At 42.1% G+C, this 14,548-nt stretch overlaps 1 protein-coding gene across 1 annotated transcript in view; it reads left to right on the top strand.

Moving 5' to 3' along the window:
- LOC117492154 (protein shisa-8) overlaps positions 1 to 12,740 on the top strand; it is a 131,135-nt gene extending 118,395 nt beyond the window's left edge. The window contains exons 5-6 of the mRNA XM_034142269.1: positions 12,043 to 12,331; positions 12,533 to 12,740. Coding sequence (XP_033998160.1) covers positions 12,043 to 12,331; positions 12,533 to 12,740 — 497 coding nt within the window. The remainder of the gene's footprint in view (positions 1 to 12,042; positions 12,332 to 12,532) is intronic.
- The last annotated feature ends 1,808 nt before the right edge of the window (positions 12,741 to 14,548 follow it).

Raw genomic sequence — 14,548 nt, 5'->3', positions numbered from 1 at the left:
GAGTCAGCACCCTCTTATTGGTGGAACTAACAACAAGATCATCCCCTTCATGTTAACCGGCAACAATGGAAACGCTGAATCAACTATTTACATCCTCAGTCAGGGACACCCATGTGCATTGTTCCATGCTGTTAGCTTCTAACTGAGTAAATAATCTGTTTTATAATCCTTTATGACGTTGGGGAATTCCTGTATTGAACAAAGGCAGCGTCGGGATCATTGTTCAAACTCTGCTGTCCGCTGTCTGTCATCGGCCTGAAGCTCAGCCTCTAAAAAGCTGACACTTATTGACAGCCTGCCTTTCAGTTTATAGTAATCCGCTGTGGAAAAAAAGGTGCAAGGATGGCATGAATTCACTGCTGGTGATGACACAACACACTCAGAAGTGCAATACAAAATAATATATAGATTCCAAATTGGGGAGTGGTAATTCAAAATGGTTTAAATGTAAAAAAAAACACACAATACTTAGCATGTGTGGGCGATGATTGACAGTAACTGGATATTAGTTTGAAGCGACAGGTCCAGCCCTCCAGCTCGCCCTTGGGCCTTTCTCACACACACACACACACACACACACACACACACACACACACACACACACACACACACACACACACACACAGAAACACACTCACACACTCAGAATATGCACACATCAACATACACATCATAAACATGTCCTTGCTACCCTACAATCACACAACCCTCTTCCTACTGCATAGGGGCACATAAGGGTCACAAGCGTAAACATGTACACACACACACACACACACACCATCTATCATCTGATCAGTGCAGACAGATAAGGACGTGGTGACGGTGATGATCAGCGACAGGTTGACATGTACTGTTCATTGACACAATATGCAGATAGAGACAGGATTGCAGAGCGTAGAAGTCGGACTAAGAACTAAAGAGCGTGAGTCATCTGAAGTTTCATCTAAAAGACAAAGCTGTAGAAGTTGGTCGAGCTTTCCGTTCTCACAAGGCATTCTTTTATGTAGTTTGTTATCATAAAGCTGCCAAATGTACTAAGATTCTTTCAAACAAGGGGTACTGGATATCTGCCAGTGCTAGATGAAAGTAGGATTCTGATTTCTTGACCGTTTTGTTTGCCCTTTTCTCATGAATGTGATATCTCAAGAACGCTTTGAGATATGTCTTTACATTTGGAACAAACGTCCATTTGAACTCTTCAAGAAGGAACCATTGGGTCCTCGTATAGCTTACGTAGTAGCAGCAGGAAAGAGTAATCAGATCTCATTGAGAAACGGAGGCAGATTGCAGCAGCAGAACCCCCCCCCCCCCCACACCGCTCTGTGATGACCGTGAGAAGTCAGACACATTTCACTGAAAACTACCTCGAAATATGAAATCGCTCTCACGTCTCACTGCAGTATTCATATCTTTCTCTGTTTGATGACACACAGACGGTGAACTGCAGCTCTCTGTTTGGTATTTACTAGTTTTGTCTCTCTAACACACACACACACACACACACACACACACACACACACACACACACACACACACACACACACACACACACACACACACACACACACACACACACACACACACACACACACACACACACACACACACATTTCTGATGTGTCATGGTATTTCTGCCATCAGGGACTCTGATCTTCTGGCACTTATTGATGCACCATCAGCTTACACAGCACACACACATCCAGTGTTTCCACGCATTAGTCAACATGGATACTCTGTGACACACCTACTTTCATATGCAACATAGACGTTGGTTCACTATTAGATTCTACATAATGACAATAGCAGGAAAACTAAACCTAAAACCTTCTGAGTGGAGACAGGGCAGACAGTGTTTTTGCGCTAAAGTAAGCAATGCTACACCTTCTGCATAACTTTGTGCTAATAAAAATAAGTTATATTATTATATAGTATTCATAGTTTTGATTCTTACAGTTTCATTTGATTTACGAAGCATTTTTATTTACATTTTAGTTTGTTGAAGAACCTTTTTTTGTACGATTATTTGTACTTCCTGTATCCTCTTCTGCTCTCACTAGGATGGAAACGTACATAGTCATTTTGACAATGTTAGGTGGCTTCAAAAAAAGTGTTGCCTCTTCTGGCTCTTGGTTGTTTAGGCATGCTGTATACACTCTTAAGTGGAAGAGTGCAGACTATGCTTAGGGGTAAAATAAGCACTTAAAAATGTAGTCATAATATTATAAGGGGGGAACCCAAACAGCCGACTATATAATGGCATTTTAGATAATCAGTAATGAGAATATAATCAAATCAAATCAAACTTTATTTGTATAGCCTAATATCACAAAACACATTTGTCTCAGTGGGATTTACAGATTAAAAACAAACAACAACATTGAATATGATGGAGTTACAGCAAAATGAGAAGACAAGATAGTGTGTGGAATAATGACACAACACAAATAATTGAATATAAAAAATGCAATCACTTTCCTGTAAGGCAGTTTTTAAAACCAGGAACACCTATACAGACCAACGACAGTAAGGCATAGACTGGGTGCATTTCTGATGGTGCATGAGATATCTTGGTTTCTCCCATTAAATCATGAAATATAGGCCTAGCCTTGTTTGGTTCAAATATCAGCCTAATTGTAATACTGTTAATACAAATGAACTAAGGCTCAGTAACCATGCTCTGGCCCTCATCATATCTCCATCGCTCCATTTCAGTACTTCCAACAGCGCCCTACCTACACTTACTTAGTGTGCAGTTTGTTCTGTACTACTATGACTCCTTCCTGCGTCCTCTTCTGCTCTCACAAGGATGGAAACGTTACTATACACACAGTCCTTTCATTTCTTCACACATGCTTATCAGTTCTCTCGCTGGGTAGTAGACCAGGCGCCGGGGCCAGAGATCCTGGCTGTGAGGACAAAGTCACGGCTAGGACACTCCACAGTTTGGAGGTGAAAGCTGAACCTTTGCCAGCTCAGACTGCAGGTGTCCGGACCAGGCTGCTTAAAATCTTTATAAACACATTGGGATTTAATGCAGCTGTTACTACATCAAGTTTTCTTTTTTAATATTGCGTGCGTAGCAAAACACAAAAGGTGATAGGAGGGAGGAAAAGGAAGCAGTAAGCAGAAAACAGTGATAATATGTTAGAGAGGAAGAAGAGTATAAGAGGTCAGAGCGGGGAAGCAGAGCCAGGTGAGCAGCAGGGCTCTGGCTCCAGAAGATATATCTGTCTTAATTAAAGCAGGACAGGACAACAACACGGAGGGGGAGGAAGAGGGTGTTTACCAGCACACCCCCACCCAACTCTCTTATTATCGAATCATTTAATTAAATATATTGTATTCATTTTTTTAAATCGATTTTTAGAGTAAGGTTAAACTTTAAGAAAGGCCTAACAACCTTTTTTTTTTTTAACCCTTAGATGCATAAGTGGGTCTTTTTGGACCCGGTGAGGTGGTTTTCTTGAAGTATCTTTGTAATTACATTTTTTTATCATTTCATATTCCAGCTATTCCTCAAAAAACATGTTTTGGATATCATGCCATTCTAATTTTAAATTTAAATTGTATACATTTTAAGACATTTTAAGAAAGTTTTTGTATTACTACCCCAAGCTTCCATAAGTGGGTCTTTTTGGACCCGGTGAGGTGGTTTTCTTGAAGTATCTTTGTAATTAAAAAAATGTATCATTTCATATTCCAGCTATTCCTCAAAAAACATGTTTTGGATATCATGCCATTCACATTTTTAATTTACATTTTAAGAAATTGTAGTTTTTGTATTAGTACCCCAAGCTTCCATAAGTGGGTCAAAACTGACCCGCATGCATTTTCTATGGAATCCTATGGGAAAATGTTTTTTTTCAAAATGTAAAAGACATTTCTAAAATTATAAATAGTGAAAAATTAAATATAAAATATTTCTAGTGTGAACCAAAATATAATACTAAATATTATACAGTGATTTTTCTTAACCAAATTACAAAAATTGCATAAAAACACATATTATTCTAATACGGGTCCTTTTAGACCCACTTATGGAAGAGGGTAGGGTCCAGTCACTCGTGCATCTAAGGGTTAAAGCCTATCCCTCTTCTTGTAGCACTTTGGGATTACTTTTAGCAATGAAAGGTGCTTTACAAATAAAATGTATTATTATTATTATTAACAGCCTTTTCCACATCCAATATTTTTTGTTATTCTTATTGTAAGGCACATTGATCAAGATAAACTAAGATACAATTATTAAATGTTTTTGCTTTTTTTAACAAGCATTTCAGGTTACTACAAAAATATCCAAAAGCCTGAGCCATGTTTTAAAAATACAATTTTAATACACACATTTTTTCTTATTATAAAAAAATTATAATAATATGACAAATATGAATAATAACAATATATAAATTAATAATAACAATACGATTAATAATCGTACTGATAATAATAATTTACTTTTGGCCTAACAAAGACTAATAATATGAAGTTGTTTGGGTTTGTATTGCCACAAATAAGCACATTTATCTAATTAATAGATCTTTATGATGTGCAGTTGCTGCATTTGTAACGTGTGCTGCAGGTTACAGAAACAAATATCTAAAAGCCTGAGCCATGTTTTAAAATAATCATTTGAAGAGATTCTTTTATAGATTTTTAAAGTTATCAATTTCTTCACGAACGCTATATTGATAGGTTGATTTTATAGTCTTGCCACAGAAATGAACAGCTTTGGACTAAAGGGATAACATCTCTCAGACTCAGTACAAGAGTTCATTTCTCGATATTTCTGCAGTGCAGTTGCTGCTTTTTTAACGTGTGCTTCAGATACGTTTTGGGATTTCTTTTTTATTACTACATGATCTGTAGTGATCTAAAATTCCCTAAAAGATGGCTTTGAAGTCGGAGGAACTCCTCTGGTTCAAAGTCTTTTTTTATTTTGCAAGCAGCAATCAGTGGACTACCTGTGGTGACTAATGATGAAATCTAAAACATTTTCCTCACCAGATATTTTTAGATGGAATAGAGAAGTACTATATATATGTCTGTCTGGATATCATCCAAATGTGCAGTAAGTGGTGCAAATTACATAGAATATTTCTATTTTAGGTAATGGTGCAGCTATAGCAACGGCTTCTGGGCTTTAAGGGAGGTTGTGGCTCAGTGGTAGTGCGCTGATCTTCGGATCACGGGGGCACTGGTTCGAATCCTGGTGCAGTCAACATTGGACAAGACACTTCACCCATATTCACACATATTGTTCCTGTGGGGATTGCCCACAGTATTGAATGTATGTAAGTCGCTTTGGATAAAAGCGTCTAACAAGTGACATGTAATGTAATGTAATGTTAAATATTTCACTCAGGGCAAGACATGCATTAGCTGCAATGAGGCCGTTACAGGACACCATTGCTGTCGTGAAAAATGTGGAAAAGGAGGAACAACTGTTTTCTAAGTGGCCATCATGTTTTCCACAATTAGAGCAGAATTAGAAACAATCCCCTTGAAACAAAATGCCTTACTGTAGGAATTAACCATGGGTTGCAAAACTGCTCCTAAAGTTCTGAGATACACATACAGAAAATATAAAACAGATAAAGATAAATTGAAACGGTGAAGTGTGTTAAGCAGAGTGTAACGGCAAGTTCTGATATAACGTGAAGGGCCTCTTTTATGCTCCTTTTTAGGTTCATATTGGTACATGCTTTAATGTTCAAAAAGCTCTTTATTTTTCTCATACTGCCTGTGCTGCAGCACCTCTTTTCACCCTCTGTCTGAAACCAGAGCCAGGTCTGCTCTGATTGGTTAGCTAGCCGGCTCTGTTGTGGTTGGTCAGATTAGAGATGTCCCGCCCCTTAGCCTATCACGTACAATGTGTTGGAGCGCTAGCCAATTGAAGTGCAAGTGTTACAGAGTGATGTCACTATGTTACATAAGTAAACAAAGGAGTCCAATGGAGGCGTTTCAGGCAGTGTGTGGGAGACAAACTGTGGGATTTTAGCCTTTGCAGAACCTATATAACACACTACAGGAAAGGAAAAACCCCAAAAAGCATAATAGGGCCTCTTTAATCTGCATCATACTGAGAAGGTTCTCGGCTTAAACATAATTAAACGGCAATCAAAATATACTTAATTCAACACAGCATGTTGTCAAACTCTGAAATCCTTTGTTGGGCTCAACTTCTGCAGTTATAATGCGTTGGCCCAGATTCGGACCGCGGGCCTCGCTTTAGGCAGCTGGGGAGAGCGCAGGAGCTGATGTTTTAGAAGAGTACAAATTAATGAAATAAGGATGGAAACATTGGAAGACAAGAGGGCGAGAGGGGAAGAATGAGCAGATGGAGAGCATGTGAAATGGAGAGGAAGGCACACAATACTGTCGCAGAGCAGCCGGCTGTCAGGTGCTGGCAACATGTGTGGAAACACTCAGATGGACAGAAACAGCAGTTGTTGTGGGAAGGGAGAGTGTGTTTAATTCATAGTTTCTTAGTCCTCACAGATTCTCCTGCCCCTGTCCAGAGATTGAAACCAATTTTCTCTCAAATGATGCTCCTGTAGCTCAAGCTGCAGTTTATCACACCAACTGGAGAGACAAAGTGTCCACAAATCAATAAATGGTGCAAAAACAGAAAAGGAACTGCTGTCGTCAAATGTCTTGGCGTCATCGTGACGAACAAGGAGCCGGTGAAAAAGCATGAGAGGCACTTATCTGTGGAGACGCGAACACACAAAGAGGCTTATTCCCGTTTTAATGAGGGAGGAATGTATGTAAATGATGTATGCAAATGTGTTGCACAATGCCCGGCGCACATACAGTTGCACAAGCCTTGCGTGTGAATACAGGAACACACAGACCAAAATACACTCTAATCCTCAACACCCTCTTCTGCACAATTTAAATGAAAGCAAAGCAGTTTTTCTGTTTATTCACTGCGGTGACACTTTATTGCTTTATAAAGAAAACATGTGCCTGCTTAATCTCTGTTGTTTGAACAATTAGTGATTCATTTAATTGTCCGTCTCTCTAATCCCTCTCCACAAATCTGCAGGACTTCCTGTCTGAAGGGCTTCTCAGTTTGAGTCGTATCAGCTTACCTCAGAGCTCTCTGGTTGAATGTTTAAAGTTTGTTTCAACTAACCATCTCACTCATGGGTTTAGTTGGATATGTTACTAAGACCGGGGCTTCTCCATCGCTGCAGCAAAATAAGACATCACTCGAGGTAATACAAATTTAGATTTTAGTTGCAAATAAAGTAATACTTATACTGTATCACCGAATTAGGTAAAACAATGGCGATTGAGCCAATGGCTGGCTGTTAAAAACTCCGGATTTGGTGCTTTGTAAATTCATAGGACGATAATACTTTAGGTCCTTTACCTTGTCCAGAAGAATGGATGCGTTGGTCCTGACAGTGGAAATAGCTCTTATCATCTTTTATCAATAAACCAATTATTTTCATTTAACCCAATTACTTAATGTTGTAGGTTCAGGTTTATGGGCTGCTTTGCCATGCAATAATGTACGATATCCAGCTGGCCTTTTGAGATAAACAACACTTATAACGGTTATAGCGTCACTTTTTCGATGGTACGATGAGAAAAGCAGAACTGTATTTAAATCTTGGGAGCAGCTTGGAGAATTTCCCTGAATGATTAGCGGTGGCTCCGTCTCCTTCCTCGACAGCTGCTGTTGAAGAGCCCTGGAGGAACACAATGGACCCACATATGAAGTGTTCAATAAGCAATTACCGGACTGTGATAGCACTGGACAGTTTGTTGAGACGTGTGAAAGTGAGAGTACTCCTCAAGGTGTTTCCCGGAAATACGAAAACAAACGTCTCCAGTCATCTTGCAGGGTGTCCGCAGGGTCTTAAAAAGTATTAAAAGTTGATAAACCAATTTAGCGAAAATTAAGGCTATTAAAAAGTATTAAAAGTATATAAATTGTCCAAAGAGGTTGTATTCTACAGTGTGCCTGAATGTAATCATTGCGTAGGTGTGCAGTGTGATTCTGTGTAGTTTATTTATGGCATCCCGTTGGATGTGACGTCATCTGAACGGGACATCGCACGCTCACTGCTTGATAGCGCGCGAAGGCCCGTTTACGCCGGTTGTTAAACAACATCGTTATGGGGAAATGCAAGTTTGCGTCCAAATGGTTGGAAGATAAGGAGGAAGGACAATCAATACTGTATATAGTAAATGTGAGGTAAAGTGTGTCGCCAATGTAACCGGTTAAAACTCCAAGTGGCGATGAGGTCTTAAAATGTATGGAAAGGGTCTTAAAAAAGGTCTTAAAAGGTCTTACATTTGACTTCAGGATTCCTGCATATACCCTGTCTTGGCTGGAAAACATGATTAGGAAATTAATCGACAGCAATGGATACAGAGGGAAACAATTGGCTTCAGCTAACAAATACAGTAAATTAAGCCAACACTCTACAGTCAGCCAATGGATGATTGTTGTTTAACGTGTACATTTGAATAATGTCCAAAAACTCTACATGCAACGCTGTATTTTCCTGAAACTGCATCACAAAACTCAAGCAGTCCAGTGGACCGAATATACGGTACCAGAGATGGAGTACTCGAGTCCTGGACTCGAGTGCCGATTTTCGTGACTCGACTCGGACTCGCGCATTGATTGACGCGACTCGGACTTGGACTCGTCAATTCTCGCGCACGATGACTTGGACTCGGACTCGGACTCGTGAATTCTCGCTTACAATGACTTGGACTCGGACTCGTGAATGTTCCCCCCCCACGATGACTCGGACTCGGACTCGTACATTGACGCTCCGACTTGGACTCGAGCAAGTTTTCTCTGGAGTCTGATGTCCTCTATCCTGGCGTGTGCACCTGCGAGGCGAGTTCATGTACTGGGCCCCGCTATTCCAGTCTAAAGATGTCTAGAGACACACCCCGCATCGTGCTGTATGCTTTCACACATTCTGCTTCCACATTGGAAAAGAGCAGCGCAAAATGCTCTATGTGGAAACAATATTGAAGAGAAGAGAAGGCTCCATAACACATTACTCTAAGGATCGAGTTCAGACATATAGGCTGTCTTGAACACTATCATCAGAGTAACGTGATCTAATCAATACATAAAGATTCAGCCGATAACACGAAAGCACATGGCTACTTAACATGCAGAATGACTTCATTTTGCATGCTAAGTAGCCATGTGCTTTCTGGGGCTCAATCTTTATCGGTAAACCGATTTAACCGGTAAAAGTTCCTTCAAAATAAGAGTCCCGATCTTATTACTTTCAAAATAAAAGTGCAAAACGAAAACGTTACCATAGGAAAATATTGGATTACAAATATAATCACTTCTCTAAAAGGTAACTAATTTTAAATATAGTTAGACATATTATGGGTCATTTACAATAATAATAATATTATTAATATTAGTAATAAGCTTTATATTTGTATAGCACCTATTACAAGAATTGTAGCCAAACTCGCTTCACAGCAGTTCAATAGACAGATTAGTATAACATGACAGGATAAAAGCAATGTAGAGGAGCAGCTACATTTCAACACATATATTAATACATGAAGACTTGTGACTCGGACTTGACTTGGACTCTTCTTGGGTGACTCGGACTTGGACTCAGACTCGAACACAGGTAATGATGACTCGGACTCGACTCGGACACTCCTTGGGTGACTCGGACTTGGACTCGGACTCGACTACGACTCTCCCTTGGTGACTCGGACTTGGACTCGGACTCGAAGAGTGGTGACTCGAGAGTGACTTGGACTCGTGAATTGGTGACTTGACTACAACACTGTACGGTACCCCAAATATTCTTTCAGATAGACATTTTTGTCTACTTGAAATTCCTGAGCACAGTGAACACTCGAGCATTCATTAACACCGAGGCCTCATTCATAGACGTTCATTACAACAAATTACAATCAACTGGTCCTGCTTCTTCTGACCAGACTATTGAAATAACCTTAATATGTTGCTGCACAGGCACACAAACAGATTTAATTAATCGTGAAGCTGATAGCATATCATTGTAAGTTATGAGGAAGGCAGTTGTTTAAGATATGAAAGATAAACCCAGTCTGAGATAAGAATTCAGAACAAAAAATAGCAAGGAATGACATAAATATACCACAAAATATAAATGTTTCTTGTTTCTCTCCAGGAAAAAAGGACCAATAAAACTGGGCTAAGCAAACAAGGTTGTTGGTGTCTTTAGGGCAGAGTGTGTGTAGGGGGGGGGGGGGGTCAGTGGTGATGACCAAACAGCAGTTGAGTTGCACTCAGGGGGCTCACACTAATGTGACTCGACACGATGAACCAACTCTATTTTTACTCCCAACAGATCTCTGTTTTCGCCCGACTCCTCTGATTCTCACTCTCTATTTGTTTCTCTCTGGTGCTGTTGTTATATTTAACTCCACGGTCAGTGCGTCGACAGTTCAAAGCTCAAAAACAAAGCAGCTGTTTCATTATGCTCAGGGTCAGAATGTTTCATATCGGTGTTAATGCCACATATACACACAAAGAAGTTGATTTATAAAAACAACCCGTTCTCAATCGCAACTTATCAACTATGGATGCTTGATATCCATAGTGGGATAGGGCGGCTGTGGCTCAGTGGATAGAGTGCTGGACTTTGAATCAGGGGGTAGCAAGTTCGAGTCCCACTGCAGTCAGCATGTCGTTGTGTCCCTGGGCAAGACACTTCACCCCAAATTGCTCCTGGGGGGATTGTCCACAGTACTGATAAAAGAGTCTAACAAATGACGTGTAATGATATGAACCCCTTTTCCATGCGTTAGGTGCTTTTTAAGCGTAATTTCTCAGAGAGCATGGCAACAATTTGTTAAGGTTACATATTCAATGCAAGTTACCTATGTCCAGGGGTGCACACAACTTTCTCAGTGAGGTACTGAGATGAGTACCTGGAGTCAGTGTTTGGTACTCCAACTTCTGGCTCCCCTCCAAGTTCCCATGAAGCCCTCTGTATCGCGAATGTCAAGGGGGGGGGGGGGTGGCGGGTGGTAGTGGAGTACAGAGCTTCGCGAATGTCAACGGGGGGGGGTTGGGGTGGTAGTGGAGTACAGAGCTTCGCGAATGTCAACGGGGTGGTGGTAGTGGAGTACAGTGCTTCGCGAATGTCAACGGGGGGGGGGGGGGGGGATGGTAGTGGAGTACAGAGCTTCGTGACCATAGAGCGTGTGAACGTTGTGATCAGCTGTTTTAGCGCAGTGCTGCTGTACAGACCGACGTTATCAGCAGCCCTGTCTGTGCACACGGAGACCGATGAACTAACCGCCTTCTGGAAAAGCTTCACTAGTACGTCGGTACGCAAATGCGCTTTGTGACACAAGTGACAGTACGCATTTCAGATTGTTGCCGCGCATGCGTACCTGCGTACCAGTTATGTGCACCCCTGCCTATGTCGCATTACCATTTAGGCAATAAAACAACTTTTTTCAGAAGTTGATTTATATAAACGACATGTTCTCAGTCTCAACTCATCACCAATGGATTTATGGTCAGGACAACTAGCAGTTGCTTTTTTAGTGTAATATTTCAAAGTCCAGGGAAACACATGGATACAAATATGTACGTGACGAAAGTTATGTATGATACCTGGGTTAAGCTTAGGGAAAGATAATGGTTAGGGTTTGGGTTAATGTAAGGGTAAGTTAACTTAGTTATTGTAAGTTCATTACATTACGTTGAGTGCAAATGTTTTGAACCCATCCATCCAAGCCGGCCTCCTTCACCTCTACGGAAACCGTCAGTTCGTCCTTCACTTAGGCTTTCTTACTACGGCCCCTAGAGTCAGCCCTGTACATCCAAAAGTAACTCTAGAAAGGTATGTGGAGCGTCAGAATTTGACGCCTAGTCGGTTGCATGAACAGGTTGTATAAATAAGAAAACATATAGGAAGGTTATGGTGGCGTTCACTGATTGCTTTTAAGAAAAACTGTCTTCACTTTTCATTATGATGATTTAACCTTGTCTCTGACTTTGTTTCCCTTCCCCCACTCTCTCACTCTTTCATGCAGACACAGCCTCGAGAGACTACTACAAGAGCTACCCAATGGTGGACTACACCCACCGCCAGTCCCCTCCCACATTCCAGCCAATCAACTTCCACCCCAAGGACAAGCCCTTCCTCCCGCCGCCCGACATCCACGCGCCGCTGGCCATCACCATCAACGCCTCCCAGATCCCCAAGCCTAAGATCTCCAAGACCAACACCCACCCGCTCACCTCCAGCTCGGCCTTCAAAGCATGGGACCCCAGTAAGAGCCACATGCAGCACCCTGTGGCCTCGCACATCGGCCTCCAGGGGCCCCAGCACCACCCCATCCAGCAGCAGCAGCAGCATCAGCAGCAGCAACAGCAGCAGCATCAGCAGCAGCAACAGCAGCAGCATCAGCAGCAGCAGCATCAGCAGCAGCAGCAGCATCAGCAACAGCAGCAGCAGCAGCAGCAGCAGCAGCAGCAGCAGCAGCATCATCAGTCGCTGCAGCAACAGCATCACTCTCTGCAGCAGCAACACCACGCGCTGCAGCAGCACCAGCACCAGTCGCTGCAGCAGCAGAACAGCCGGCGCCTGGCGTACTCCAACAAGAGGCAGTTCAGCATCGAGACGCTGCCCGAGCTCTTCTCGCAGCCGCTGAGCTACGGCCACTCGCCGCACGTGCATCCCAAGCACAAGGGACTGCCCACCAACAGCAAGACAGAGGTCACTGTCTGAACATGGGGACGAATGGGTTAACGGACAGAAGAGGAAACCAAGTGGAGTTGTAAGCAACTTCAAGGAAATGCTCAGATATCTTTTATATCCACAGCCGTAATGGCGAGAAAGGGGAGAAAGCAAATATCGTGTATAATTTTTTTTACATTTTCGTCCTCATTGTTGACGACAATAATAATAATGTGAGTGATATTTGTGTACTATTAAGACCACTGGATCAAAGCAGCAGCAGATACGCTGTGAAGGTGGCGGATCAGCAGGTGCTGGCTGTGACTCTTTGAACCCGGCCGCTCCGCTAAATAATTGAGTGGCCTCTCAGTGTGTTGGCACAGCTCTCTCCCCGTCTTCTGCCCTCAACCCCCTCGAAACCTCTCTGATACTGCACCACCACACCAACGCACAAATGCTCAAATCCCACACACAGACACTATTTACCCCACAAAGTAGCCCACAGACACGCTCTATCTACTTTCTTTTGGGAGACTGTCAGAGAGGCTGGTTGGGGGGAGTGTTTCCCCGAAGACTTTGGCTCCCCATCAGCAGAAACAATGCCATTGTGTTGTCAGCTCCCATTGCCCTCCAGCACCTCCAGAGAGTGAGATATCAGCCTAGCAATTCATACCAGCGAGGGGGGGTGGAGCGGGGCTGGTTATTCATCTCATTCCAGGGGCAAATGAGATGAGAAATATGTGAACTGCGTACACTACACATTTGTCAAAAACTACAGACGGTTCCCAGCGGTGTCAGAGACCATAGGCACCCCCCACTGACACAAAAAGACACACACTCCGAACGCTGATCCTCAGAAACTAGGGAGAAGTGAATAAGCGAGCTCTCTTGTTGGTATTTGTAGGGTTTTGTAGAGCTGCTCATTTCAGTCACCGTCTCTTGGTGGATATTTACCGCTGAAGAAAAAAACGGGTTTTGTGTCACGACGACTAGAAAAAGAGTCCATGTATCTCGGAAAGTCTTTACGAAGTAATTGCGTTCTCTACTCCTCTCTGCATGGCTATAGATTTCACAAATTAGGATGGGTTTGTGTCAGGTAATGCTGCGTATCGGATATATAGTTGTACCAGGAAGGGGAATTATGGTGTCTGAATATAGATCATCACACTTAACTGTAATTAGCTGACAGAACCATTGGTTTCCAGAGACATGATTCCATAATCAAACACCAATAATTAACATTTCTGGATATAGGAAGAAAAAATCAGTGATGCGTTACAGGAGAACCTTTTTGCCAGTCTGGCTGTTCCTAGACACAGCTGTTTGATGCATGTGTTTACAGCTGCAATGCTAACGTAATCTGAGAGGCTGAAACCACTTGTCAGTGCACTGCAATTTACTCCCTGGTAATGAAGTATTTTAAAATACACAAATGAATGACTGTTGGCACCCAAACAGAAAGCAATATAATTCCTGCTCTTGATGCATCAAACATAGTAAAACCATCTAGTTCCTTTGGCATGAAAATGGGTAAAATCTTTAGTTTTGGATATGTTATTTACATGTTGAGTCTTTTTTGCTGGCTTGCTAGCATTAGCCACATTTAGGACTCAGCTAGTTGTGTTCAGAGTCTCTGATATTTCTGGGGTTGTGGTGTAGCTTAAACTTCCTGTTTACCACGCTTGTCATTGTTTACAGTATAATACAAATGGATTGTTGTTATAATTAGCCAGTTTACAAGCACATTTTTTAGCTAATACAATCGTCCAACAGCGCATGGTTCCATGATTGCATTTTGGCCGTTGCTTTCTGCCTCGTCCGCTCTCACCACGGACTGTTTACCTGCATGCAACCAAAGC

Source organism: Trematomus bernacchii, unplaced genomic scaffold (genome assembly GCF_902827165.1).
Source record: "Trematomus bernacchii unplaced genomic scaffold, fTreBer1.1, whole genome shotgun sequence".
In the NCBI taxonomy this organism is placed as follows: Eukaryota; Metazoa; Chordata; class Actinopteri; order Perciformes; family Nototheniidae; genus Trematomus; species Trematomus bernacchii.
The sequence above is the reverse complement of the archived record's forward strand: the minus strand, read 5'-3'. Positions and strand labels throughout refer to the sequence as shown.